Below are 26,894 nucleotides of genomic sequence, written 5' to 3'. Positions count from 1 at the left end.
GCGCCAGTAACTGGCATAGTCACTGTCGGTATCGCTCGCGTAGTCGTGTTCCATGGTGATCTCAAATATCGCTGTGCAAGGTTGGCGTTTACTTGTGTCGGCGGCTCCTCTCGACGTCACCAAAGGGTAGGATTTTTCGCGTAAAAATCAATCGTGTTGTTGTCTTTATCAATATGGGAATCGCCGCCCGCACCATGTAACGAGTCCGCACTCACCAAATGTCGTGCTGGTGGTTTGCCTGAGTAGTCTTCAATAATATTAGATAACAATAAGGTGGGGCCCCTCCCTCCAGTACACAAGTGAGCGTTCCAAGTTCTGTGCAGTCAATCACTCGGCTCGGCCCATTCCAGCGCGCCCGTGACTGCAGTTTATGGAGGTGGACCACCGCCGACTAGACACGCATTGGGCTCCGCTGATATTGACCGCGACCTCCGACCTTGAATTGAGTCCTATGATGTGAGCCAGAAGATGCTACGCACCGAGGCGTCTTTTAATGCAGTTCACAAGAGAATGAGGTCCGCTCAATGCCGAACCAGCGCGACTTCCTGACGCCATGTACTGGCCCCTCGCGGCCCCGAATGTTTATGCTTTGACGAAACACTCGGTCTTGCGGTCCAGGTCTGAAGTCTCACGGGATGGGTTGCCGGCCGACGAATCTACCTCGTCCTCAGCTGGCGCAGATCGACCGCCTCAAATAGATACACCAGCAGTCAACAGCGCCGGCGCTGATGCTGAATTTGAAGAGCATGAAATAATAGATGTGAAAGTGTCGCGCGGAGGCGCAATATTCGCTTCGATCACTCGACACACCTTGACCATATGGCAGACAAAGCCTGTGGTCGCGCTTGCAGCGATTGAGAGATCGCATCAGTCAATCAAGTCATACGGGACCAATACAGCGTTGTTGCTCCGACCAGATGCGCTGATCATTGTCCTGCAAACTAGTCAAGGGTACCTCATCACCTATTCCTTGGCTACGGATCCGTCGGTCAAAGTCTATGAGACACGCATAGTCGATTCGAACAAGCATACTCGGAAAAGTAGTGTCGATGGTTACAATAACCTCAAAAGACCAAACTCTACTGGAGTGAGTGGTGGGCCGGGCGAGGGCGATGGCATACGCGAAGTCAACATTCGATTTCGGATGGTGGTGCGTATCGATGCTGGGATTAGCAACGTGTTGGCACGTGAAGATGAGCTAGTGGTCGCGACCCAGAAGCCTTCGGCGCTGCAATGCATTCGTTGGGTGGCAGAAAGCGGTTCGTCTCAAACAAGTACCGAGCTTGTGAATCGCATGAGTTGGATCGGGAAGAAGTGTACCATCGTCGAAATGCTTCACGACCGTCCGATGGACTTGACTACATGGATCACTAGTGATGGACGTGCATTTGCAGTCACCAGGAGAACGAGTGCAAATCCCGACCCCGACAACCCCAAGAGCCTTTTCCACGGAACCTGCTTTCGAGAACCGACATCGGACCAAGACAGGGCAGTCCGCATCGCAGTCAATGCCAAGTTTTCGCTCGTAGCAATTGGCTGCGAAGACGGCAATATCGATGTTTATGCGGTCAAAGATCATATCGGAAACATCGCTCCATCGCACAAAGTGAAAACACCAATCTCATCAATTGGCCCCGGTCGTCTCCACTGCTTGGTATATTCTCCTGATGGCTACTGCCTTTTTGCTGGTTACGAGAGAGGGTGGGCTACATGGAGTGTATATGGAAAGCCAGGGGTAAACACATTCAGTCATGATCAGGAACTGACATCCGCCAACGACGAGTCGTGGCTTCAGGGCATCAAAAGCGCATTCTGGATAGGCAATGGCTGCGAGCTGGCGTTGCTACCTTTGAACGATAACCGGCTGTGGTTTCTGAACGTAGCCCGTAGCGCCACCACAAGCTGCTTTTCACCACCAAATGTCTCTCGTGGATTACTGTTCTCCAGCACCAGCATTATGGTTTACAAGGGGCATGAAGTGGAGAACGTAATGTCCCTTCCCTCAGACATGCCTCTGTTACAGACCATTCAAATTCCTTCGTACTATCTTACACAACAATGGCCGATCAAGCAAGCTGTCATATCTGCGGACGGGAAATATGTCGCAGTCGCTGGTCGTCGAGGCCTTGCACACTACAGTCTCTCGAGCAATCGTTGGAAGACTTTTGACGATCCACATGCGGAGAATGAGTTTTCTGTCCGGGGAGGCATGTGTTGGTACCAGCACATTCTGATAGCATCTGTGGAAGCTGCAAATAAGCCCCAGATCCGGCTTTACTCCAGGGACAAGTCGCTCAGCCATACTCACATCCAGCATATCGAAGATTTGCCCGCACCAGCAATATCAACCACCGTCTCGGGCTCCGATTCCGTACTTGTTTTTACTCACGACAACACCTTATTACATTTTGTCATTGTCATTGGTGCAAACACTACGGCTCGACTTGTCCAGATGGGTCAAATTGGCTTCCACGGTATCATACGAGCGCCTTCTCGCGTCCGCGCTATCAGCTGGGTCATTCCAGAAGAGCAAATAGAGCACGGCGATCCCTCACAAGACGTCACGACTGCATCGGTACTGTTTCTGATTGATGGGAAATTGGTCCTCCTCCAGCCCTCGACCAACGATCGAGGCGAATTGAAATATGATATGCGCTTAGTCGCGCATAACGTGGAATACTATCTACTTTTGCGCGACCAGCCTAGCATTTCGAATTCACTAAGCAGTGGGCAGGCCGAGTCACCAGGTACAGATGCCCGTGATTTTGGCGCAAGCTTTGGACACAGCCTGCGGGAGTCAATGTGGTACTTTGATGGCACCAGTCTGAATGTATGGTCAGACGTCCAGGATGTCCTGGCCTGTGCCCCTAACGACCTCGAAAGGGATTTGCCGCAAGCAGTAACAATTCCCGTCGAATTCTACCCTCTGTGTACAGTGGTCGCTAAGGGAATCGTTGCTGGAATCGACAGCGAGCTGATCCAACGTCGCGACATCAACTTCAGCCTTTTCCGCCACGCCGCGCGCACTCAGCTATTTCTTCCACATCTGTTGAAGTACCACCTCGGCGAGTTTAATGCTCCTGCTGCTCTGCACTTGTCAAACTCTTACCAGCATTTGCCGTACTTCTCACACGGTCTTGAAGTTTTGTTGCACAATGTTCTGGATGCTGAGGTGGATAATCCACCCTCCCTACCCGAGACAGCTCTTCTGCCGCCGGTGTTGTCATTTCTCTCTGCATTCAAGTCGTATTTGGACATTGTTGTCAACTGCACCCGCAAAACCGAATTGCGCAGCTGGGAGACGCTTTTCTCATATCTACCGCCCGTGCTCAGTCTCTTCGAGCAATCGCTGGCACAAAACAAGTGGAACACTGCTGCAGGTTACCTGCTCGTCCTGTACGCCTTCGAACAAGATCCCAAAGATAAAGAATTCCAGGTACATGAATTCGCACGGTTGTTACGATTGGCCGCACAAGACGGTGCATGGGAAATCTGCATGGAGGTGTCACGCTTCCTGCTTGGGATTGATGCTTCTGGGGAGACCCTTTCGACAGCTTTGGCAGAAGCAGGTCTGTCTAGAGGGACCCGCAATGGCGTATCGCCACAGCTTGCAAGCGTGGACGACGTTGTGGCCCAGCACAGCATCGAAGACGTCGCAGCATCGGCAGGCAGGGTTGGCAGCAGAGGATCAGGTAGTGGATTGTCCTCAGAAGCTACGAGTAGGGCGGCCTCAGTAAGCTCGCCTGCTGTTGGTCTTGATTATTTTTCATTGCAGTGGCGGAAAGATCGTCAGCCTTGAAACACTAGCTTATCCAAGCTATCAGCATGTACACGACCCGCAGACTCCCTGAAACGCAAAATGGACTCTGCCGATAATATTACGTGCTAGAGACATATATTGGACTACGCCGGCGATAATTAGTTACGACTATGCGGCGGGACTGCTGAGCACAATTCAAACTCATTGGACGTGTCTGTGAAAGATATTGAAACTCTGGTTCCGAGTCACAACCAAGCATGCAAGTCTTGTGCATTTCCATCAATCGGGTGTGCAACGAACGATTTCGGGGGCAAAAGAATTCCTTCAGATCGGTCTGAATATGCCTTGCGATTGTTTTTGGAATACGCTGAAGCGACCGTGAGATGACCGTTCGGCCGGCAACTGTGTATAATTTAACACCACGAACGACGGCATTCAGCAGCCACTACTGGAAATTTGGTCCGTCAGACCGTGACTGTCGTGGAAAATGCATTTTCAGTTCAAAGTCAATGACCACAATCCATCACCGAGATAATGGCCATTTTCGATCCCTGGACCCTTTTTCTTCTCTTTCATCTCAGCCGTGCCCATCTTCAAGACACCGACCATGCACGCGTTCTCTTTGCCCTCAGCATCGACAACCACAACCTCGCCTGCCTCAATCTCCTCTCCGTCGTTGCTGTAGTCCCCATCTGATCCTGGTAACCTTCCGCCAGGCGATGTCAGTCCGGGCACCATCAACGCTGCTCCACTCAAGACGAATCGGATTGCGCCGCGATCAATACGTATTCTCTTGAAGCACCATGGGTACTTGTGAACAATATGGAGGTGGGGGATGATCGGGTCATCCATGTGTTGCCAGAACAATGGGGTGTTGCTGGAACTATACAGTGACACTCGGTCTGGAATTTTGACGAGATCAAGTTGTTCTTTCTTGGGCATGATCTCATCAATATGTGGTTCAAGGCGCGGATATGTGTCGATGACCTTCTGCCGGATCGCACGCTGTACAGAGGATTTCACCTTCGATTTGGCGCCGGCATTGAATCTGTCACGAGTTGATTAGCCAAGCATCTTTACCTAGACCTCAATCTGACACGTACTGACTCTTTTTTGAACATCGTGAATGATGTCAGACACGCGACCCGATTAGTTAACGTGATGTGTAGACCTTGATGAGTATCAACAAACACGTTCAAACGCGACTTCGTGTCTGTTGCACCCCGCTGTTGCCCCTCCTCCGCAAGTCGCCAGTCGCCACGACGTGTGATTGGTCGAGAGTCGGCAGACCTATGAATTACAATTTCAAGAGCGTCCACGGGTCACTTGCGAAGTCGAGTTGATCCAATAAATTTTATTCGTCCTCGACGGATAAGCGTGATCTGATTTTCAATCATGGTGAGCTTTCGTTCACTGCATTCTACTACTCCAGCTTGTCAGGTTTAACATGTCATAGGCCACAGATTCTCGCAAGCGATTGGCGCTAGCCATCCTTGATTTCCTGTCGACTTCTCTCAAGGACGGCACCCTACAGGCCGAAGATGCGGACTCGATCGAAATTGCTTCCAACTGCATAGCGGAGTGCTTTCATGTTGATCCTACCGATGAAGCTGCCGTCAAGGACGCTCTGGGAGGACAAAATTTGCTCAGCATTTATGGAGTTTACGAAAAGCTGAAGGGCAGGGGCGCAGGCGCAAGCGCCAGCAGCAGCAACACGACGGCTTCCTCGAAGCCTGCGCCGAGTCCTGCTGATGCCGAACCTGGAAAGGGTGGTCCAACTGATGAGAGTGAGAAGCTCAAGGGCGTTGGCAACGCGGCTATGCAGAAAAAGGACTACCAGACCGCTGTTGACAACTACACCAAAGCTCTAGAGATCAGCCCGCTCAACCCAATCTATCTTTCCAACCGTGCGGCTGCTTACAGCGCCATGAACCAGCATGAATTTGCTCGCAACGACGCAGAACTCGCCACTGCGACCGACCCAAAGTACACCAAAGCTTGGTCTCGCCTGGGTCTTGCGCGATTCGCGTTGGGTGATGCACAGGGCGCAGTAGATGCCTACCAATCTGGAATTGATGCCGAGGGTAGCGGTGGTAGCGACGCAATGAAGAAGGGCCTTGAGACTGCGAAGAGGAAGCTTGAGGAACTGCGTGCTAATGAGATTGACGATGACGACATCGGTGCACCAGACGCAACAAGAGGAGGCGCAAGTGGAGGTGGGATGCCGGATCTCGGCGGTCTTGCATCGTTGCTAGGTGGTGGTGGCGGGGGCATGCCAGATCTCGCAGGTCTTATGCAAAATCCCATGATGCGACAGATGGCGCAGAATCTGATGTCAAACCCGGACATGTTGAACAACATCATGAGCAACCCGCAAGTACGGAACATGGCAGAGCGATTCGGTGCAGGCGGTGCAGGCGGTGCAGGCGGCAGAGGTGGCGGCGGTGGTATGCCCGACTTGAGCGCTCTCATGAACGACCCAGCTATGGCCGATATGTGAGTCAAAATATCGGCACCTCATGCGACTGACTGTTTTACTGACAAGGACGCACACAGGGCTCGAAACTTCATGGGTGGCATGGGAGGTGGTGGCGCTGGTCGGGGCGCTGGCAGGGGATCTGGAAACTGACGAGCAAGTACAATTGATACCATAATCCATGAATAGATGTGCAAGCCATGATTGACTTTCAACTTGAAGAACTTCGACAGGTGTTTCATTACCTCGGAGGATATACACGAGCTAATGAATCTGGCTTTGCGACTGTTATGGCAGCAGTGCAATCGTAAGTGAATGCTAAAAACAGCTCGCAAGAGACATGCGCTACTCGGAAGAGGGCCTTTCAAATTGTGGGCTCTTCAACTGCACGACACCTTCTGATTCCAACATTCATTACCTGTCGGGCACTGCAGCTGCGATCTATTGGAAGGAACGAACGACTCCGAAGTGGTGGTAGTCACGCATAGCGCCTTCCCAGTCGATTGACGGGCGGAAGCCTTTCAGCTGTAATTTCGCTATTGTCACAAGCCAGAGGCCGATACAATTGACTTCGAGACTCTAGAATGAGCTCGTGGCATTGTTGTGTCGTGAAGTTGCTCGACGACACGGATCACCTGCACAATCACATGCTATGATTACGCATGACACTTTATCGCTTCAGTACTTTCTTCCTCACTGTTCAACCTGCTCGCTGTGGTTCAGCTTCCGAAAGTAGTCCCCATCACGCTGTCTTCTCGCCCAGAACCATTCGTCCACGCCACCGCGTGATCATTGTTGAACATGCTCGTTACTCACGAACCGCAGCCACTAATGGCACATTTCCAGCACGCCTGCGATGCGCCTATGCAATCCGAGCCGTTCCAGCAGAAGCGACAGCCGGGGCCGAACATTTTCGATGCACTTCCCATCGAGGTCAGTGACGTCCGTGTAGGGTTTGATGTCGGCATTAACAATTGCATTATTGCACAGATTCGTCAAGATATTGCTCGCAGACTGGAATCGGACGATGATCTGAAGGCCTTCAGACTTGTGTGTCGTTCGTTGCACGATGCTGTCGAAGCGGATGGCTGTTCATTCTGGCGCTATCGTTTTCTCGAATCTTTCGACAAGCCGCTCGGGTTGTTCAATAACTTATATTGCAAAGCATCATACCAGCAAAGGAAACGTTGGCTCTACGATCCACCAAAGTTCGAGCTTGGACGAAGTCGACAGGAGCAAGTATGTCTGGGCGTGATTCGAAACTTGATCAATGGTGAGTTGTGTCTTCGACCATGTTTCCCGGGCTGGCGTGCGAGCGAATCGACCATGCGAATGATTGCTGATGTAGTGTGTATAGAATCATGGTCCTCAGATCAGGCGCATCCTCGAGACCATTCTCCGAATATCAAACATCTCGAGACTTTCGCTTTGAAGGCGAGTACTATTCTCAAGAACATTTTCGCACCAAACCAAAACAAAACCAAGCGACCATCTCACAGTGATGCAGCAAAAGGTCGGACTCGACTTCTAGCCACTGTCCAGGTTGTGTTTGCGCCCTTGATTCTTGATCTGAGAACGCCAGATCCCCAGGCGTTCGACTTTCCTCAATCGCAGCAAGCAGCTTATTCGGGACCTCGGCAGTGGTCTATTTTTCACGGTCGTGATGGACACGTGGTCGACATGCCCTGGGTGCTGCATCAAATCAATTTCTGGAAGTACCACATGATCAGGTCAGAGGAATGCACATTGTATCCTGCATTTAAAGGTTTGGACAAGCATGACACACCCCAGATGTGGAACTGCCCGATCTCACCCGATCCTATTCAGAGCTCTTCCGACATGCACTTCGGACGAATTTGGAAGACCTGCTTTGCTTTCATCGACCAGGGCCATCTAGCGGAGCTTCGTGCAGGACCTTCGGATGACGCGTTGAGGCAAGACGAGTTTGAGTACGAATCAACACAGGATGCCTTCCCTGAGTGGGAGCTCAGCATGAATCAAAAAGGGAACGACACCTGGCCGAAAGAGTTCGAGGACTGTCTGCATAGCTTGACCCCACTCAAAGGTAGCCCTCGCAATGTCACGCGGTCTCAAGATCGCTCTGTTGACAACTCTCAAACCCTGGCCTTCCCTCCGCAAAGAATTACGTGCCGTGAGTTATTCGGCGAGGAAGAAGATGGTGATGACGCGGAAGTTTTTCATGCGGATGGATACCTGACTGCGCTGCCACCTCAGAGCGGTATTCCGGGCTTCATTCGGGTCACCATGATGAAATATAAGCTGGAGGCAGGCGGAACGTTTCGCGAGCATTGGGCTTATGAAGGCGTGATGCTGCCAGGTAGACAAATGATCATCGGGCGTTGGTGGCAGCCATTTGTGCCAGAGGCAGCAGCGGACTCTGGGCCGTTCATCATGTGGTGTGTAGATGGCCAGAAAAGGCATTTGGATCCGAGGACCGATCAGGAAGAGGCCGTTTGACGTGGCCAAAGGATTGAATACGCGAGAATCTAGCCATAGTGCAGAGTCGTGATCATGGTCACTATATCCGCATAGGTGCCGGGGCCAGCTTTTTGTGTAAACAATCGATCTGGAAGAGTACCCGCGAACCAATTGGTTCTCAGATAGACCAGGCATCTCGGTGCGCGAGGATACGATTGGCATAACCCAGACCTGACACACTGCAAGAGTCGGTCAGACAGAATCGCCAACCTTCATTGGCGGATGAGGCACCCTGTAAACAGAGTATTCATTTTTTTACTTTTCGCTTTTTGAAGATTACAGCCGTTTGTGCATTTTCAGCGTTGTTTGGTTCTTGCTTGAGCTCTGTGACATTGGATTTCGTTTCAGTGATTGGTGAAGTCTCTTCTGATAACTGTAATCCCTCGCCCTTGATGGCGTCTGTCGGGACCGAATCTTCTTTCTTCAATGCGACTGTGGCCTTCGCAGCTCGCACCCCACTGAGCAGCGAGTCCAGATTTTCAACATCGTCATCTTCTTTCTGCCCTGGATAAGTTTTGAAATTGCTTCCCCACGCTCGTCTCTTAGGCCGTGCCTCCTCATCCCTCGGGTTTGTGTTTTCATCGTCGTCCTCGTCATCCTCGGCTTTTCTCTTGAGGCGGTCGTCGGGTTCATTCTCATTCGCTCCTCCGCCTGATCTTTCCTCGGCTAGGATCTCCGCCAACGAACGCGACACTGTCGATACCACTGGCTTTCCACCATTGTAAAGCTGTCGTTCGTTGACAACCTCGAATTCTCCGACTCCTGTTACTTCTCGCTTTAATTCTCCCGAAAGAAGAACACCAAGGCTGGCGAGCTGCTCTGCATGTGCTTTCCTTTGTTGAGCAGGTGTCAATAACGGGCCTGTAGTCGCGGGGACCGTTGGTGCTGCATCTCTTGGTGGTGGGATTTCTCCTTTCAGCCGCGCTACCTCATCCTTTGCTCGCTGCTTTTCTCGTTCCTCCCGATCGTGGTTCTTATGCAGATTGCGAAGACTTCGCTGAATATTGTTCTGATGCTTGATGCTGGCTTCGTGATTGCGCTTCTCGATCGCCGAGTCGCGCACATATTGAGAGCAAAACTTACACCAATATGAAGGAGTCGATTTCCAGTACTCGGACATCGTTGCTGGCAAGTTCAAGCTCAGATGATTGTCACATGGTGGTTAACACGATGTTGACTGCGTAGAAATCATCGGCATTGACCGCGGGAAAGATGTCATAGAGTGGACACGTGATCTGACGCGGAACGCGTCCCCCAATTCGAGCTTCGTCTCGAGCGCATCTCCGACAGGGAATCCATGATTCTGCTCACCTCATACACACCACAACTCAATTTGTCACGCCTCCGAATTATGTTTCTCGACGGAAATGCGATCGTAGAACCAAGAAATACCACTCCATATCGGTAGTAAAGAGACACCATGCGGTTCACGAAGCCGTCTTGGCTGATACACGGCGGAGAGAAGAAAGACCACGAGGTTTATAGCTGCAACGTGTCGCCGGACGGATCACGTCTGGCTACTGCGGCTGGTGATGGTCATGTTCGCATATGGTCTACCGACGCCATTCTCAATGCATCAAATCCTTCCTACACCAAACCCAAGCAGCTTGCCAGCTTGTCATATCACTCTGGCACTGTTCACTCAGTGCGCTTTAGTCCGAACGGAAAGTACCTCGCATCTGGCGCCGACGACAAGATAGTATGTGTCTACACACTGGATCCGGGACCGCCTGCGCACGCAACTTTTGGAAGCAACGAGACACCGCCGGCGGAGAATTGGAGGATCTTCCGGAGGCTGATTGGACACGACAATGATGTACAAGATTTGGGTTGGAGCTGTGACAGTTCAATACTGGTGTCAGTCGGGCTGGACAGCAAGGTCGTAGTGTGGTCAGGAAGCACATTCGAACGTTTGAAAACATTATTGCATCACCAATCACACGTGAAAGGCATTACTTTCGATCCTGCCAACAAGTACTTTGCGACGGCGAGCGACGACCGCAGCATTCGGGTATATCGATTCACTTCACCGTCAGCAAATGCAACAGCACATGACCAGACCAGCAATTTCATGTTAGAAACTACGATCAGTGGACCTTTCGACGCTTCTCCGCTCACAACGTACTTCAGGCGGTGCTCCTGGAGTCCTGAAGGGGCGCATATTGCAGCAGCAAATGCGGTCAATGGCCCTGTCAGCTCAGTCGCAATCATTGCTCGTGGAAGCTGGACCAGCGAGATCAATCTCATCGGTCACGAAGGGCCTGTTGAAGTCTGTGCATTTTCTCCTCGACTTTTTTGCAGCCAGCCGACGCCTGCAAACATAGACCCGCAGACATATGTGTCACCGCACACACAAACGATCATTGCATGCGCCGGACAAGACAAGACGATCAGCGTTTGGAATACTAGTTATACCCGACCGTATGTGACGACTTCAGAGACGTGCGCAAAAGCTATCAGCGATCTAACATGGAGTCCCGACGGCGAGACTTTGTACTTCACCTCATTAGATGGATCCATAGGAGCTCTTGTCTTTGATAAGGGCGAGCTGGGGTTTCCTGCACCGTCGATAGAATACGACAAGCAATTATCAAAATTCGGAGCCGGACGTAGGGTAGGCATCGTGGAAAACACAGACGCCTTATTGCTGGAAGAAGGAAGTAAGGCTGGTGAGCTCAGGGGCGTCGAAGGTCGCATGGGCGAGCTGATGGGAGACGGCCCCGCGCCCGATGGTATCTTTGTGAATGGTGACACGCCTATGGTGGACACCACGGCAACAGAGACAGCAAAAGATAAGTCGAAAGAAGCAGCTCCCGAACCCGTGATTGCGCCTCCGCCGGCTCTCAAAGATCCACAGGTCGAGAAGGTCGACAAGCTCAAACAGCGCATCACTATTACCAAAGACGGTAAGAAGCGTGTTGCTCCCCTGCTTCTCAGTTCCTCCAACCAAGGCGAAGCGAATTTGCCCCGCCCACAGCTCCAGCAGGCTGTTCGTTTGGGCACCGGACCCTCTGACGAGCCAGCCAAAATTCTCGATGTTAGCAGGCCATACGATGGTCTGCCAAAGGGCGGACTGGCCAGTCTCCTGATCGGTAACAAGCGCAAGTATGCGGAGGTAGTAGACGCTGGAGACGGTGAAGAGAAACGCCATGAGACCCGAATACAGGCCATTCAGCAGTCCGGGGCAACGCCGGTTGTTAGCAACACTGAGAATGGCCTGGTGCCTGCCAATGCTGCAACAGTGTCGAAACGACCAAATGATGTACCGGATGTTCTGCGACCTGCCATCGTCAATCCGGCTTTGACTGTTAGCAGCATCCGCCTTGCGATTCCCCAGGTCAGAAGTGTCATACTTCGGCCCCTGGAAGAGGCTGAAGGTAAAGAGACCGCTGAAGGAGACAACGCTGTTGCATTCGAAGCTCGAAATGCCACAGGACCATCCCGGACGGGAAGAGCTGTCGATCGAGATCCAACACGCATCACGCTTACGCGACGCGGCCAGACTCTGTGGCAAGACTTTCTCCCTAAAGCAGTTCTGCTCGTGACAGGAAACTCTAACTTTTGGGCCGCCTCTTGTGAGGACGGCAGTCTGCACGTGTGGACTCCCGCCGGTCGGCGCTTGCTCAGTCCCTGCGTGCTTGAAGCCCAACCTGTCATTTTGGATTGTCGAGGATGGTGGCTTCTAGCAGTAACAGCAGTGGGTCAATGCTACGTCTGGAATATGAAAACAATGAGTGCACCGCATCCGCCCGTGAGCCTCGCCCCTGCATTGGATTTGGCGGCACAGAGCCAAATGACTCACGTCACACATGGACCCAGTGTCATGTTTGCTCGGTTGAACAGCATTGGCAAGATCATCGTGGGGATGAGCTCTGGCGATGGATTTGCCTACAATCCCAACATGTTCGTCTGGCAACGGCTGAGTGAGACTTGGTGGGCAGTCGGTAGCCAGTACTGGAACAGCGTCGGAACGAGCGCACCTGTATCTACCGCTACATCGAACAGCGCGAGTAAGTCATCGACTAACACTGATCTTGCCGAAGGAATCCGACCCGAGAATATCTCGGCGGGCATCATAACATTCCTCGAACGCAATACCAACTCTGCCGCGCTCGCCAGAGGACGTGCGTACGCGCTCCAACGGCTTGTCAAGCAGCTTCTTAGTGCAGAGGGCTGGGAAGGTCTGGAAAGCAGCATCTCAATGGCGCACCTTGAGAATCGCCTCGCTGCGGCGCAGACTCTTGGCGCCAAAGACGAGTTCAAGCTATATCTTGTTATGTACGCCAAACGCATTGGAAGCGAGGGGGCCAAAGCAAAGGTTGAGGAGCTTCTGGCAGGATTGATGGGAAGCGCATTCAGCGAGGACGATGAGAGCCAACAGCCACGAGGTGAAGATGCCGATGGTCCTCCGGGTCCTGGCAATGGTGTGGAATGGAGCCCCACAGAGGAAATCGTTGGATGGAAACGAACAGATCTTCTGAGGGAGGTCGTGGTAGTTCTCGGCAAGTTCCGCGACTTGCAGCGAGTCACTGTGCCTTATGCCCGGCTGTTGGGTTTGGTCGGCGAGCTCGCCGTTCAAGGTCAAGGTGAAACTTCGGGCCCTACATCTCAGCAAGTCAATGGCAATACTAGCATGGATACGACCTGAGAGTTCTAGGATGCCTGTGTGTCCGCAGCTAGAGGAGAAGCCTTCGCAGCATGAATTTAAGCCGTCCAAGAAACAGTGGACGCCTGTTCGCAAACTGAATTGCGCCGTTCGGGCGATTCTACTTATTACGACCGGGACGTGCATCTCGTCAAAGACCTTGCTTGTGTACTGGTCGGATCCTTCATTCGGATGATCAATGATCAAGCCCTGCCAGAGATGACCAATGGAAAGAAGATCTATATAGAAATGCTGGGAGGCCACTAAGCGAGTGACTAACTTCAGCAAACTCGGCTGTTCGAACTGGACGCTGGACTCCACGCGCGTCGGAGCAGGCGAGCCAAGCCTCACATCGATATTCAAGCTGCCGCTGGACTCGGGAGCAGAATAGCGAACTGGCCAACATGGTCGATAACGACCAGATTGCGTGGTTGGGCGGTAATCTGTCTTCATGTATCAATATTGTCAATGTGTACGAAATCAATTTAATGAATGATGCAACGAACGCCTGCCGTAGAGCTTGGGCTGGACGACAAGCTTCGAGCGCTGCAATAGCCCCAGCTCGGCTGGTGAAGTACCCTCGTGCGTGCCCTTGGAAAGCTTGATTCATGTCCGTATGCTCCTTCCTGCTCCCAGCGCAATGTTGTGCGCACACAGCATCGCAACAATCTTGCTTATCGTAAGAGGCGGCGCCTGACGGGCTGGCTATACAACCACGAAGTGCGATATGTACATGCCTTCCCACGACTGGGCTGTCCTGGACCGACGTGAAGTGCAACACGTGCGCGAGATGGAGGTAAAGTCGCTTAAGTCCGGTGATGCTGACAGGGTCCATGCGTCCTTCCAATTGTCCGCACCTACTAGGTACAGTCCTGTAAATCCTCCCAACATTCGCCGTTTCTGACAGAAACTTCTCCATTCGTCTTCTGAGGTGACTCACACCTCGGGCTATGGTCAGCACATCTGTGCGACACGTGATGTTTGATACAAGACCCCAAAGCATCGAGTGATGAGAGGGATTCGAGCCGTGTGGCAATCAATGATGGTAAGCGCATTGCGATGTCCGACAGTACCTATTAGGATGCGTACGTCTCAATCTAGGCAGTGAACCGAGACGACAGCTCTACACGAGATTGTCCTCATTACAATGAATACAGTACTTGCTTGGTAAATCCGGTCGGGAGATACATGTCAATCATCCAACCTTGGAATTCTTCTGCTTTCACTTGACATATGATATGACTACAGTATCCTCGTGGGGCGTGTTTGATAGGGACTACTGTAGGTACAGCACTACAAGCACCTGATAGGCGTCGAAGCGTAATCAAGCGTAATCACAAGCAATAATTCTTTGCGGCGTAGTAGTTTAGAAGGGAGACTAAGCGGCCGTTCAGCTGCCCCCCAGTTCGTTGACCACAATCGCCGAACCGAACACAGTCTCGTCCTGTACTAATGCGCCCACCACGCATACAGTACAGTCCCCGTAGACACACGCACACAGAGCTGCATCATCCTTTTCTCATCAAAGCCTCGCATGCAATTTGTGGTTCATCAATCATCGTGATGCTATAAATCCCATCTCCTATATTGTCCCATCGCCAGTAGAGTCGATTCAACACGACGATTTTATTGCGACCTTCTCTCGACCAAAGGTCACTTCCCGCACACTGCCCCGCTGTTTCGTCTCAGCACTCATCGTCAGCACTTCCACACGCGCGACCGACTATCAGCCTGCGAAGACGAAATTACGAATTCCCAATTCTTCCAAGATTGTCTCCATCCCCATTCTTACAAGTTCAGTCACAACTCGACATCCTACGATCGCTACTGTTGGCAGGCTCTTTGGCGCATCTGGCAAACATATGCGACATACGCGGACACGGTTTGATCGTCACCGGCGATAACCAACCTTTATCTCCAGTCGAAATTCGTGGATTTGGTGCGCCGCTCCCTGTCATCGCCAGCGCATGACCTTTCCTTCACACCTCGCTTGAAGGACTGTGAAGTGACACCGTATAAGGCATCCATCAAATTCTACAAGATGGTAGCCCAGAATCAACCCACGCCGCCTTCGTCTACTTCGTCCAACAATGGGGCCTCACCCGACGGGAATCCCTACCGCGTGGTGCGCAAACGCAATCGCGTACCGTTGTCATGTGCGCCATGCAGACACCGCAAGTTGAAATGCAATCGCGGACATCCATGCGATAACTGTACTAAACGTGGCGACATTGCCTCCTGCAATTATGCCTCCCCAGGAACGCGAAAGAGAGGGAGCCCGGCGGGCGTGAATGCGTCATCGGATGACATGCAGAATCGTATCGATCGACTGGAAGGCCTCGTCCTCTCATTAATGACCAGTGGGGCGTCGGGCGCGCCGACCGCGGTCGCTCAAGCCGCCATCGCAGCGAGTCGGAGTGAAAGCTTCAGTACCGCGTCGGAACCTGTCTCAGACCACACGCCGATAGACATGATCACAGAGGAGGGCGAAGGTGAGGAAAGCGAAGTGGAAAACCTATCACACGGAATTGGAGTTATGAAGATGGACGGCGCGAAAGCAATATTTGCATCCGAAGCTCATTGGTACGCCATTCTCTGTGAGATCAGCGAGGTGAAAAAGTACTTCGATTGCCACAAAGAGGACTTCAAACAGCGCATGGCAACTTACGAGGCATCGCAAGTGCGCGATGCCAACGATGGATTGGCGTTTCTTCTTCAGAGTTTGCCACCAAAGGACAAGTCAGAACTTCTCGCTGAATATCCACCGAAGGTCGACGCGGACAGATTGATCGCGCGCTACTTCAACGCCTACGACCCATCAGTACACATCATCCACGGTCCATCTTTTCAGAAGCAATATCACAAGCATTGGCTGAATCCCTCGGAATCGTCAGTCGTCTGGCTTGCTCTGAACTTTTCCATGATGACGTTGGCATTGCAGTCGTACTCGAGGGCTGCCGACGAGCCCCCGGAATACCGTGGCCGCTGTCTGCATCTCTCCCATGAATATCGCAAGCTGACTGCGCAATGTCTGCAGCTTGCGGACATCACCCAGCCGATCTCACACATGCTCGAGGCTATGGTACTCTATATGCTTGCAGAGTATGGGCGAAGCAAAGACGCCGAGCCTGGAGTTCTACTGCTTGTCAGCATTTGCGTAAGATTGGCCATGCGGATGGGCTATCATCGCGATCCTGCTCCACATCCGGCCATCACACCCTTCCAGGGCGAGATCCGACGGCGTGTGTGGACCTTCATCTGTGGCTTTGATTCACTCGTCTCTTTCCAATTCGGTCTACCAGCAATGATCAAGACAGATCATATGGACACTGAATCTCCTCGGAACCTGTACGATGACGAGCTCTTCGAGGATATGAAAGCTTTACCACCTTCGAGGCCTGTCTCAGAAGCGACCCCGATGTCATACATGATTACCAAGTCCAAGATGAACTACCTTTTCGGCCGGATAGTCGAACGCGCTCAGTCTCTGACGAATCCAATGTCTTACGAGGAGACCATGAAGGCCGACCACGAGCTCCGGGAGACGCGCGCGCAGTATCCGCCGCTGCTGCGAGCCCGCTCCTTTGCCGAATCAGCCCGAGACCCTGCGAACCTGATCATGCAGCGCATTGGTTTGGAGATGATGTTCTTACGTTGTCTGTTCGTCTTGCACAGGAAGTTCATCATGCGAGGGCGGGAGCAATCGAAATATGCGTATTCGCGCCGAACATGTCTGGATGCATCCTTAGAACTACTCGGTCATCAGGCTACCCTCCATGCAGAATCACAACCGGGTGGGCGCCTGCGGTCTGTCAAATGGTCGATCTCGTCCCTCACCACCAACGATTTCCTCCTCGCCGCTATGTTGATCTGTTCTGATCTCCACCACACCGCTAGCGAGGAGCGCAACGGCCGTAAGCCTGGCGCGGCAGCATCGGTGCCCGACCTCTATGATCCAGGGAAGCGTGAAGAGATGTTGCAAGCCGTGGAGCACTGTATAGTCATTTGGGACCAAGCCCGCGATGCAAGCATGGAGGCATACAAGGGTGCACACGCGCTGCGCGTCATGGTGGAGAAGATTCGACCAATCACTGAGCGCCGTAAGACTCACGCTCTTGGAGCGCCTACAGGCGCTGCCAACGAGCTTAACGGACAATTGAGCCACAACGTCAACGGCCAACCCAGCAATCCTCTTCTCCCGACCTCCTTCAACAACACTTTTACTGGTGTATCCTCGAACGGCGCCAAGATCGAGGATCTCGCGCCGGAGCAGTCGGCGGCAATGACGCTAGGCCTGCTCTCCTCTGGTGGTATGCCACCGGGTCCGAGCTTCGTCATGAATGGTCCTCCCTCTGGGCCTTCTGGAGGAACCGGCTCAAGCGAACCACGATCGCCGCAGTACCCCATGGGGATGGCTGGTCTCTTGAACGACAACGGCATACCGGAGCGTACGGGTCTGACTCCTGGATACTCCGGCGGGGATGTTCACGGCGGCCCGCTCAGTCCCATGAGCCAGATGCTCGTGCAGGGCAGCGGAGCAGCTGGAGGCATGACCGGTCTCATGGGCGGCACTGACGGACTAGGTGCCGACATTGATTGGGTAAGTGATAGTTCAACAACGTGTCGTGAGGCATCCCTGGCTGACATGATATCATAACAGAGTGCCTGGGACTCGTACATCCAAGGTAGTGGTAACGGCGGCATGGATAGTGCGCAGTTCTGGCCAATGAATCTGGACCTAAATATGGACGTCACGCAACAGCAACAACCTACGGCGAACAGCAGTGCGAATGCAAGCGTCTTCATGGGTGCGCCCAACAACGGATCAATGCTATGAGAATGGAGCCTACGTGGCTGGAACAATCTATGATACTGCTAGTGAACACTCGGGATTTGCTCAAGGCAGGCGGATGTTTCGCAGCACACTTGTTTTTTCGGAAAATGACACCGCGGGGGGAGCGACACGATTGGGGTCTGCTCATGGCACTCCAAATTTCGGCGAAGACGCAATCTCTACTTCTTGAGAAACAGCTCAGAGATGCAGACCGAGAGTTTGGTCGTTGATTCTGAGAAGCACAAAAGTCCTGCACGTAAGTACAATCTCCGCCAACGGCATCAGTGAACTTGAGGCCGTATACGTGAGATGGGACGTGAATTACCTACCTTCACCTCTCCTCTCTTCAGCCCACTCATGATAACGACGATGAGATGACGACGATGGGAATTTGTGGGAAATATTTGGCGCATGGCCGGGTTTGGAGAAATTCGACGGGAAATATCGTGGACGGGGATGGGCATGGAATGTTGTATTTATATACCACACCAAACGAGGGAACTTCTCATCTCATCTCGACATATCGTCTTTCTCCGAGCATTCTTGCAGAAATCCCATGCCTAGTACATGTCGGGCCGAAGAATTTACATTCTGCCATCGAGATCGTCAACATGACCATGCCTGCCTGCCTGTCAAGGTACTCATCACGCGAACTCGGACGTGGACATGAAGAAGTCGTGTGATGGATGCTTAGGTAAGTACTCTACATGACGTATCCGTGACGGAGGGAGCACCGAAATCCACCGGTCGAAAAATCCAACTTTATTGTTAGAAGGCGTTTATCCTTTTGTCGCCCATGGATTGATAGAGAGATGCTTGTCGTCACGACATAAGCCTTTCTCTCGGCGGCGCTATTGGTTATCGCTAATGAACATCACGCCGCGGGCCAACACTCTGGCTTTCGGCTTTCGGAGGCTTCTCGGGGGGGATACATGTGAGCTCGCGTAGACTTTCCTTCGCAACTCATCAAGCCAGACACCTAGGCAATGCTCCATCTCACGAGGAGTCTTTTGTGGTCGGTCCCGCCGCCGAATGCTTGGATTCATGGATTATTGGAATCATCACTACTAGGTAGTATGCCGACCGTCACAAGCCCTGACACGACAATTTCAGTCCGGCAGGCTTCGTCGTTATTGTGTGGTGACCAATGACGTAACGGTCCAATGATCTGGTGGAGGGAACTTTTCGGGCGGAAAAATGTCTGTGCCTGAAAGCTTGCGTCTTTGGAGGGGGGAATACAGTCCTCCTCCCCTCAGTCCTCTGGTCTGATTGATTGATACCACCACTGTCGAAGACTCTCGTGGAAGAGTTTGCCATGATCGAAAGTTTCGCGCGTACTGCAAATTGTACAGTATCATGGCATCGCGATCCGAAGAATCATTGTGCGTCGACCGTATAATCGTCGCGAAAAACATTGGTCAACATTACAGCATCATGATGGTCGGTGAAGACGATCACTCGGATCGACTCTGCGGCTTTTTATCGCTCGCCGTGCGCTCACTGTACCGTGTGCACTGCCAAATTTCGCATGGCCCACTAAGTCAATCATCAGGTTTTCATTGTTGTTTACTGCTCGCTGTGCCCTCTATACGCACTCCCTCTCAATGCTATGGGGATGATCCGATGGAGCCTCGGACTCGTGAAGCGGGATGGTGAATCGGCATTAATTCAATAACATGAGCAGAACGAGCAACGTTGGAATGCACTGGAGTCCAGTAGATGGTGGGAAGTACTGGAGGTAGACATCGGTCTAATCTGATGGGTGCAGGTGGGGGAATAGAGGATCCATGCCCAAGTGGATGGATATTTTCGTCCTGTAGCTGCACTCGGCTTTTCCTTGTGATGAACGGATGTCATCACGACGTCTATAGCTCGTCATTCCCGCTCGCTTCCTGCCCAGGCACAGCACTGTGCTGCACTGTGCTGTACACTGGCACCTCCACCACCGACCAAGGTTGTTGTTCTTGTTACTAGGTATATACTACCAGCTCGCGCAACAATTCTCCTCCCAGTCCTCTCATCCTATCCGACCCTCACCCACAGCCAATACTGTACACACTGTACACACTTTCGCTCACGCGCTCTTGTTCATCTTTTTTGCGTTTCTCGAAACCCCACCACCAACACTCATTCTTCCTTGCACCACAAGCAGTATCTCATCCTTGACCAGCCGGGGTTTGACTTTGTGTTGGTTACCGACCTATTCGGTTCTCTACGGGTGACCTCCCTCCCGACTCCGCAGTCCCCGAGGCCACTCACTCACATCCGCCCCGCATGTCGTCCCTCAAGAAAGCCTTGACGGCGCTGAACCCACGCAGCAGCTCCAAATCCCGCGACGCCTCCGGTGCCAACAGTGACGCCGAGAGCCCACGCCGCTCTGGATCCTTCCTCTCTACCGGAATCGGTTTCGGTCGTTCCTCGACCGACACTCCTAGGAAATCTGGCGATTTCGGTGGGAGCTCTTCACCACACCGTACATCCAAGGATGGCGGTCATCGTATCTCTCACAGCCCTCTCGGTCTGCTGCGGCGCAAGATCCGTTCCGGCTCGGACAGCGAGCATTCCTCAACCGAGGATCTGCCGCTCAACCGCGATGGCGAGCCTATGAGCAAGAACCAGCTGCGCAAGCATGAGAAGCAGGCGGAGCGCGAGGCCCAACGACAAGAGGTCAAGGCTCGTGTCGAGGCGGAGCAGAAGCGAAAAGAGGACATGGAGAAGAAGGCTGCGGAGGAAGAGACTCCTGAACAGCGGGCTCGATATGGCGTTCTGCCTGTCAACTCCTATGCTGGAGAGCCCAAGAACATTCAACGGGTCGATATTCGGGAGCTGAAGTCCACTCAAATCGGCGAGACAGTCTACTTCCGGGCCCGTATCCACAACTTGAGGAAGTTGAGCGCTCACCTTCTGTTCCTCGAGCTCCGACAACAAACAGCCACCATCCAGGCCGTTCTACAGGAGAAGGACGACATTACCCAGTTCTTCCTGTACTGGGCCGAACATTTACACGTAGAGTCCGTGGTATTGATCAAGGGTCTGATTCAAGAGCCAAGAGCGAAACAGGGCGAGATCCTGGGTGTGTCGATCCACAACCTGGAGATCCTGATCCAGGACATGCACGTCGAGGCTCAACCGACAGAGCCTCTGGCATTCACCGTCCACGAGGCCGAGGTCTCGCGTGCGGACACGGAGAAGCAAGGCACTACCCGTCATCGCGTGTCAGACCGCGCCCGTCAAGGCAACAGGATCATCGACTTACGTACCACTACCTCGCAAGGCATCTTCCGGATCCAGTCCGCCATCTGCCAGGCATTCCGGGCCCATCTCCATGAGCTAGACTTCGTTGAGATTCACACCCCAAAGCTACAAGGTGTCGCCTCCGAATCAGGCGCGAGTGTTTTCAAGGTGGACTACTTTGGTCGACCCGCGTTCCTGGCGCAATCTCCTCAATTGGGCAAGCAAATGGCCATCGCAGCTGACATGCGTCGCGTATTCGAGATCGGACCAGTCTTCCGCGCAGAGAACAGCAATACACATAGACATTTGACCGAGTTTACAGGTCTAGATATCGAAATGGCGATCGACGAGCACTACCACGAAGTCCTGCGCACCGTGGACGGCACCTTCAAGGCCATTTTCAAGTACGTCTACGACAACTACAAGAACGAGATTGAAGTCGTCAAGAGGCAGTTCCCGGCGCAAGATCTTGTCTGGCTGGACAAGACACCTATCATTCCTTTCGCGGAGGGCATCCGCCTGCTCAACGAGTCTGGATACCGCAACGAGACTGGCAAGCCGTTGCCAGAGGACGAGGATCTGGGCACCCGTGACGAGATCGCCCTTGGTGCGGTCATCAAGAAGGAGTATGGTACCGATTACTACGTTTTGGATAAATTCCCAGCTTCGGCCAGACCATTTTATGCCATGCCAGATCCTGAAAACCCAAAGCTTACCAATTCATTCGACATCTTTCTCCGCGGTCAGGAGATCGTTTCGGGCGGTCAGCGCATCCACGACGCGACGATGCTTACCAAGCGTATGTTGGACCTGAAGATGGAACCTAAGTCGATGGAAGACTACATGAGCGGATTCGAGTGGGCCACGCCTCCCCACGGCGGTGTTGGCATTGGTATGGAACGTCTTTTGATGCTGATGCTGAAGCTGGGAGACATTCGACACGCTACGCTCTTCGCACGGGATCCCAAGTCGCTGCCATATACACCCCCCGTCAAGCAGCTCCGCCATCCCGAAGCGAGCACGTTGCACCCGCCGTGGGCAGGCCAAGATCGCGCCGCAGCACACATGGATTTCCAGCCTCTGGAGCACCTGATTGCCAACTATGGAGATGCATCCAACACATCTTGGCTAGAGCCCAAATTTGAGATCTGGCGAGAGCCATACACGGGTGCTGCTATCGGCTTCGTCCCGCACAACGGCTTCGCCATCACTATCGGAGACCCGCTGTGCCACCAGTCTCAATATACAAAAGTCATCGGCGGATATCTCAAATACATCAAGAAAGAGCGGCGTACCAAGCCGTTATGGCTCCTTTGCGGTGCGGCCACAGAGGAAGTTCTCGCCACCAAATTTGACTGGCGCACTTTCTCGCCCGCCGCCGAGCAGCGTGTCGACCCCGGCAACAACCCGGCCGTGAAGGATCCCGACGTCCAGCGCAAGGTCCGCCATGCGGAGAAGGAGGGGGTCAAGATCCACGACATCCTCATTGGCACGCCTCCTTCCGACGAAATCCGCCAGAAAATCGACAAGCGCATCGAAGACTGGCTGGCCAACCGCAAAGGCAAGCAAGTGCATCTCACAGACGTGCACCCGTGGCAAGACGAGGCCCACCGACAGTACCACTACGCAGTCACCACGGACCAGACCATCTGCGGTCTCGTCATCCTCGCGCAGCTGTCGCCTGAACACGGGTGGCAGGTCAAATTCGCACTTGACTTCCCCGGTGCGCCCTCGGGCAGCATCGAGATGCTCGTGCTCCACGCGCTCAAGGCATGTGCAACTGCTGGCGCCACCTCGGCCACCTTTGGCGGTGGTGCATCATCCAAATTGACCGCTGGCCACAACTTGAAGGGGACGCGGTTCAAGGTTCTGAGCCGGACGTACAATGCCATCTCGTCCGAGTTGGGCTTGACGAAGAAGAGTGAATTCCGTGAGAAGCTTGGAGCTGTTGAGGATCCGATCTATGGTGAGTTCTCAAACATCGGCTTCCCTATCATTTCTATTTCCAAACTAACGATTCTTGTCAATTCTAGTCTGCTACCCACCCCACGGTTTGGGACCCAGCGGTGCTCGCGCCATCATCACCTTCTTCGAAGACGACGACGAGTCCTCCAAATTGGGCTAGAAGCGCGGCATGATTGTGGTCGTACCCACAGTCCAAGGGACTGTCACATGCGCACACAGGAGGGAAGAGAGAACAGCCATGTGTATGCCACCCTGGCAGAAAAGACGAAGGAGAGCACGGCAAGGATCGCGGACGAGGCAGCAGATGGCCAATCTGCTAGTACATTGAGAGTTGCATAGTGACCGTTCCAGCGAAGAGCGATGGCGGCATTGTTATCATTGTAGTGCATGAGGTGTGATACCCCAATAAGGCCGATTGAATGAAATTTCTTTGGAATTCCAGCATCATCTCGACTCTTCTCATTTGCTTCAAATCATCCCCTACTGCATTGGCTGACGGGAGGGTGATCCGCGCTCGGGAGCAATCAGACCACCCCTCGTGCACCGGTATCGAGAGACACGGGCACGTTTGAAAACAGCCGTCGCAATCATCGTCGTATTAGACGTCTATACACAATTCATAAGATACACAAATTAACTCCGCCCATCATTTTTGCTGTTGGAGGAATCTCTCCGAGTTCCGGACAAGACCTGCTCCGCTCCTTATGCGTCTAACCTCTCGAGCAAAAGCTTCGCGCCGGCGTTTCCATTCTTCCACCGACCCTGCTTCGGCTTCCGCGCCCTTTTCTTCTCCCCGTTCGTTTCCTCGCCGACGACCTTGGCGCCGTCATCTTCCACGCGCGCGCCGTCGGCCGCAGCCTGGACGCTCTTGCGGTTCTTCCGCAGGGCATCCCTGATTTTCGTCTTGATCTTGTCCGAGACGTCTTCGCTCTCGAGGAAGGCCAAGACGACGAAGCTCGCCTCGCCGCACGCCCATGCCAGGACGTCGTCCTGGATCACAGGCCACAGCGCCGCGCCGAAGCCCAGCCGGGGTTCGACGAGCCGGATCTTCTTTGCGGCGGGCTCGAAAGGCCCGCCGGCGACCAACGCTTTCAACAACCGGCTTGTGGCCGGGTCCTTGGCGACATGTCCGTCGGCGGTCGGGTCATCCGCAGCGGTCTGCGCAACTGCGTCCCGGGCGGCTTCGCGGCTGGGACCGGCGCAGTGGAAGAGGATCTCGGAGATGGCGGGGCAGGCGGTTTTCGAGCGCACGAGGGAGTCGGCGCGCGCCGCGATGAGGTCGAGGAGCGGGCCGGCAAGGTTTGTGCACAGTTCCTGGTCGCGGGTCGCAGCGGCCTTTTTGGAGGTCGTCTCGCGAATCTGGAAGATTTCTTCGAGGAACGCACGGTCGCCGTCGTCTTTGATCAGCCAGCGCGGCATTCCCGCGATAGGGAGGAGGAGTGGAAGGCGAGCATTGGCGTCCTCCAACAAGCCCTCGAGATGTTGCAGACGCGCTTCTTCAGCTTCGATCTGTAGTCCGAGCAATTCTCTCAAGATGATCTGCAGGGCATTGCGAGTGTCATCGGGGACTTCTAGCGCGACCGCGAGCACAAGCTTGGCATGGTTATCGACTGCCATGACGCCGATGTTGTCCTTGAAACACTTCAAGATCATTTTCCGGTCTTTCGCTGAGCCGTACGCGATGGCGTATGACACCAAACGACTACCGCTCTTGGTGAAAGATAAATTCCTGTATAGGTCGCCTCCTCCATCAGCCTCCTCGGCATCAATATCTCCTTTGAGGGTCTCCAAAAACTCGGTGTGTTCCTCGCCGCCGGGGGTGAGAACGAGGAAGTACTGCAGCATGGCGTCATGCAACATCGTGAAACCAGTCATCTTCTTTTGGATCAAGTTGTTGATCATCTGGTGAAGGTATCCCATGATGGGTTTGCGCTTCTCCGGATTCTTCTCCAAGATCGCTTTCAGATCGGATGTTATCTCGTCGCCAGAGGTATTCGCAATGTTTCTATTAGCGAGCGAGTATTCAGTCCCATACCACTCTCGCAACATTGTCGCCTTCTGTTCGGGTGCAGCGATGGCATTTCGGTAGATATCGTCGACGATCCAGCTTGCCTCGGGATGATTGATCAATCTCTTGACATGGCCGTAAAATTGTGGTACGATCAACTTTCGGTCCTCTTCGTCACCATTGACCACCATCTTCGCGACCAGGAATTTTCCATACTTGCTCTCCACCAATGCTCGTACATCATCTTTCAGCTCTTGCACAATGATCTTCAATTGTTTGGCATCGCAGTATTTTACCGCCGTTTGAACGACTCGAACGCTGTCATGTTTGAAGACAAAGTCCCGAATACGACCCTGCATTAACCCGAACAACTCGTCCAGCAACTCTTTCCTCTCCGTTTCTGGCACATTCAATTTCTGGCGTAATCGCTCCCATATCTTTTTCGCTTCCTGTATCGAGTCGGCGTTGGGCTTGGCAGCTTTACGCTCCTTTGCAAGCGCCCTCTGTTTTGCGTGTGCTTCGGCGGAATTGCTGTCCAATTTGAAATCCTTGCCTGCGCCATTCTGCTGCTTGCCAGAGACATGACCGCGGCGCGAAGGGTGGACAGAAGGATCTTCGTCACCATCTACCTCAACAGCTACGCCGCCCTCCTCGTCAAAATCCTCAAAGTCGTCACCATCTCCGTGGTCATCATCATCCGCAGAAGCCTCCGGCGTTGGTGGCTTGACGGGAACTTTGGCGACTTTGCTAGCTTTTGTGGATTTTAGTGGCTTTGTAGACTTTACTGCCTTGTCCTCGCCGGATTTGTGTTTCTTGTGTGTTGCAATCACTTTTGACGGCGCCTCTTTCCTCTTGATTGCAGCCATTGTGGGTTGTGGCGATGGCTTGTCGATTGTCTGAAGTCCAAGTCAAGGCCGTGCGAAAGCTCTCCACGAACGCATGGAGGCTAAAGCCAAGATTTCGAACTTTTTTCTGTATCTGCGACGAAGCCGAAAGTCTTGGAAGGTAAGGCGAGGCGGCCGATGATGCGCCTTCTTTCCGCCGAGACGGTCCGCTCCGCTCGAGCAAGGGTTTACAAGGTGCTAATTATATCTACACAACAACCTTGAAACCTTGCCTAGGCGGAAGCTGCACGTCTGAAGTCCACCGGGGCAGCTTGCTTGCCTGCAATGCACCTGGCCCTGGCGATAATCACAGTGCCATGTTCAAGAGTCTCCCGACGAGATTTCTAACGACACGACAAACACCTCGCGTTCAGCATCTACTACAATCCTGGGCATTGACTCAATTTTAGTATGAGGAACTTCAGACTTTGCTTTGCTCCCTCGAACCGTAAGACTCGCATTTCCTTGGAAGATTAAGTTCACAGAGGCTTGGCTTTCTGAAACCGCTATCCTGCTCGTCGACGGCACAGCACAACGACCGCGCCACGTCTTGATCAGACTGAACCAGATATGCGGCACGAACGCAAAG

At 53.1% G+C, this 26,894-nt stretch overlaps 9 protein-coding genes across 9 annotated transcripts; 6 read left to right on the top strand and 3 right to left on the bottom strand.

Moving 5' to 3' along the window:
- Nucleotides 1–553: 553 nt before the first annotated feature.
- K489DRAFT_313645 (uncharacterized protein) lies at nt 554–3,799 on the top strand (the record flags this gene model as incomplete). Its single annotated transcript, XM_033600954.1, has 1 exon — nt 554–3,799. The coding sequence occupies one exon, from the start codon at nt 554–556 to the stop codon at nt 3,797–3,799; it is 3,246 nt and encodes a 1,081-aa protein (XP_033463252.1).
- A 202-nt stretch (nt 3,800–4,001) lies between these two features.
- On the bottom strand, nt 4,002–4,932 carry K489DRAFT_376615 (uncharacterized protein). Its single transcript, XM_033603958.1, has 2 exons — nt 4,868–4,932; nt 4,002–4,808 (listed from the first exon to the last, which is right to left on the bottom strand). The coding sequence occupies exons 1-2, from the start codon at nt 4,879–4,881 to the stop codon at nt 4,256–4,258; spliced, it is 567 nt and encodes a 188-aa protein (XP_033463251.1). The 5' UTR covers nt 4,882–4,932; the 3' UTR covers nt 4,002–4,255.
- Nucleotides 4,933–5,155: 223 nt separating this feature from the next.
- K489DRAFT_406989 (uncharacterized protein) lies at nt 5,156–6,389 on the top strand (the record flags this gene model as incomplete). Its single annotated transcript, XM_033607316.1, has 3 exons — nt 5,156–5,168; nt 5,224–6,256; nt 6,317–6,389. 3 exons carry the CDS (start codon nt 5,156–5,158, stop codon nt 6,387–6,389), a joined length of 1,119 nt encoding a protein of 372 aa, XP_033463250.1.
- A 369-nt stretch (nt 6,390–6,758) lies between these two features.
- On the top strand, nt 6,759–8,848 carry K489DRAFT_109686 (uncharacterized protein). The gene is made up of 3 exons (XM_033598882.1): nt 6,759–7,169; nt 7,227–7,509; nt 7,594–8,848. Exons 1-3 carry the CDS (start codon nt 7,038–7,040, stop codon nt 8,712–8,714), a joined length of 1,536 nt encoding a protein of 511 aa, XP_033463249.1. The 5' UTR covers nt 6,759–7,037; the 3' UTR covers nt 8,715–8,848.
- On the bottom strand, nt 8,573–9,907 carry K489DRAFT_109691 (uncharacterized protein). The gene has a single exon (XM_033598883.1). The coding sequence runs from the start codon at nt 9,853–9,855 to the stop codon at nt 8,983–8,985; it is 873 nt and encodes a 290-aa protein (XP_033463248.1). The 5' UTR covers nt 9,856–9,907; the 3' UTR covers nt 8,573–8,982.
- Nucleotides 9,908–10,155: 248 nt separating this feature from the next.
- Nucleotides 10,156–13,383, top strand: K489DRAFT_312921 (histone transcription regulator HIRA, WD repeat superfamily; the record flags this gene model as incomplete). Its single annotated transcript, XM_033600896.1, has 1 exon — nt 10,156–13,383. One exon carries the CDS (start codon nt 10,156–10,158, stop codon nt 13,381–13,383), a length of 3,228 nt encoding a protein of 1,075 aa, XP_033463247.1.
- A 2,038-nt stretch (nt 13,384–15,421) lies between these two features.
- K489DRAFT_419489 (fungal-specific transcription factor) lies at nt 15,422–18,475 on the top strand (the record flags this gene model as incomplete). The annotated part of the gene is made up of 3 exons (XM_033608209.1): nt 15,422–15,509; nt 15,639–17,980; nt 18,041–18,475. 3 exons carry the CDS (start codon nt 15,422–15,424, stop codon nt 18,215–18,217), a joined length of 2,607 nt encoding a protein of 868 aa, XP_033463246.1. The 3' UTR covers nt 18,218–18,475.
- Nucleotides 18,476–20,818: 2,343 nt separating this feature from the next.
- Nucleotides 20,819–23,573, top strand: K489DRAFT_313436 (aspartyl-tRNA synthetase; the record flags this gene model as incomplete). The annotated part of the gene is made up of 2 exons (XM_033600935.1): nt 20,819–23,414; nt 23,482–23,573. The coding sequence occupies 2 exons, from the start codon at nt 20,819–20,821 to the stop codon at nt 23,571–23,573; spliced, it is 2,688 nt and encodes an 895-aa protein (XP_033463245.1).
- Nucleotides 23,574–24,115: 542 nt separating this feature from the next.
- On the bottom strand, nt 24,116–26,393 carry K489DRAFT_428616 (ARM repeat-containing protein; the record flags this gene model as incomplete). The annotated part of the gene is made up of 1 exon (XM_033608342.1): nt 24,116–26,393. The coding sequence occupies exon 1, from the start codon at nt 26,285–26,287 to the stop codon at nt 24,116–24,118; it is 2,172 nt and encodes a 723-aa protein (XP_033463244.1). The 5' UTR covers nt 26,288–26,393.
- Nucleotides 26,394–26,894: the final 501 nt, after the last annotated feature.

Source organism: Dissoconium aciculare (assembly GCF_010015565.1).
Source record: "Dissoconium aciculare CBS 342.82 unplaced genomic scaffold K489scaffold_2, whole genome shotgun sequence".
NCBI classification, from domain to species: Eukaryota; Fungi; Ascomycota; class Dothideomycetes; order Mycosphaerellales; family Dissoconiaceae; genus Dissoconium; species Dissoconium aciculare.
Note: the sequence above shows the minus strand (reverse complement) of the source record. Positions and strands in the feature narration are given on the sequence as shown.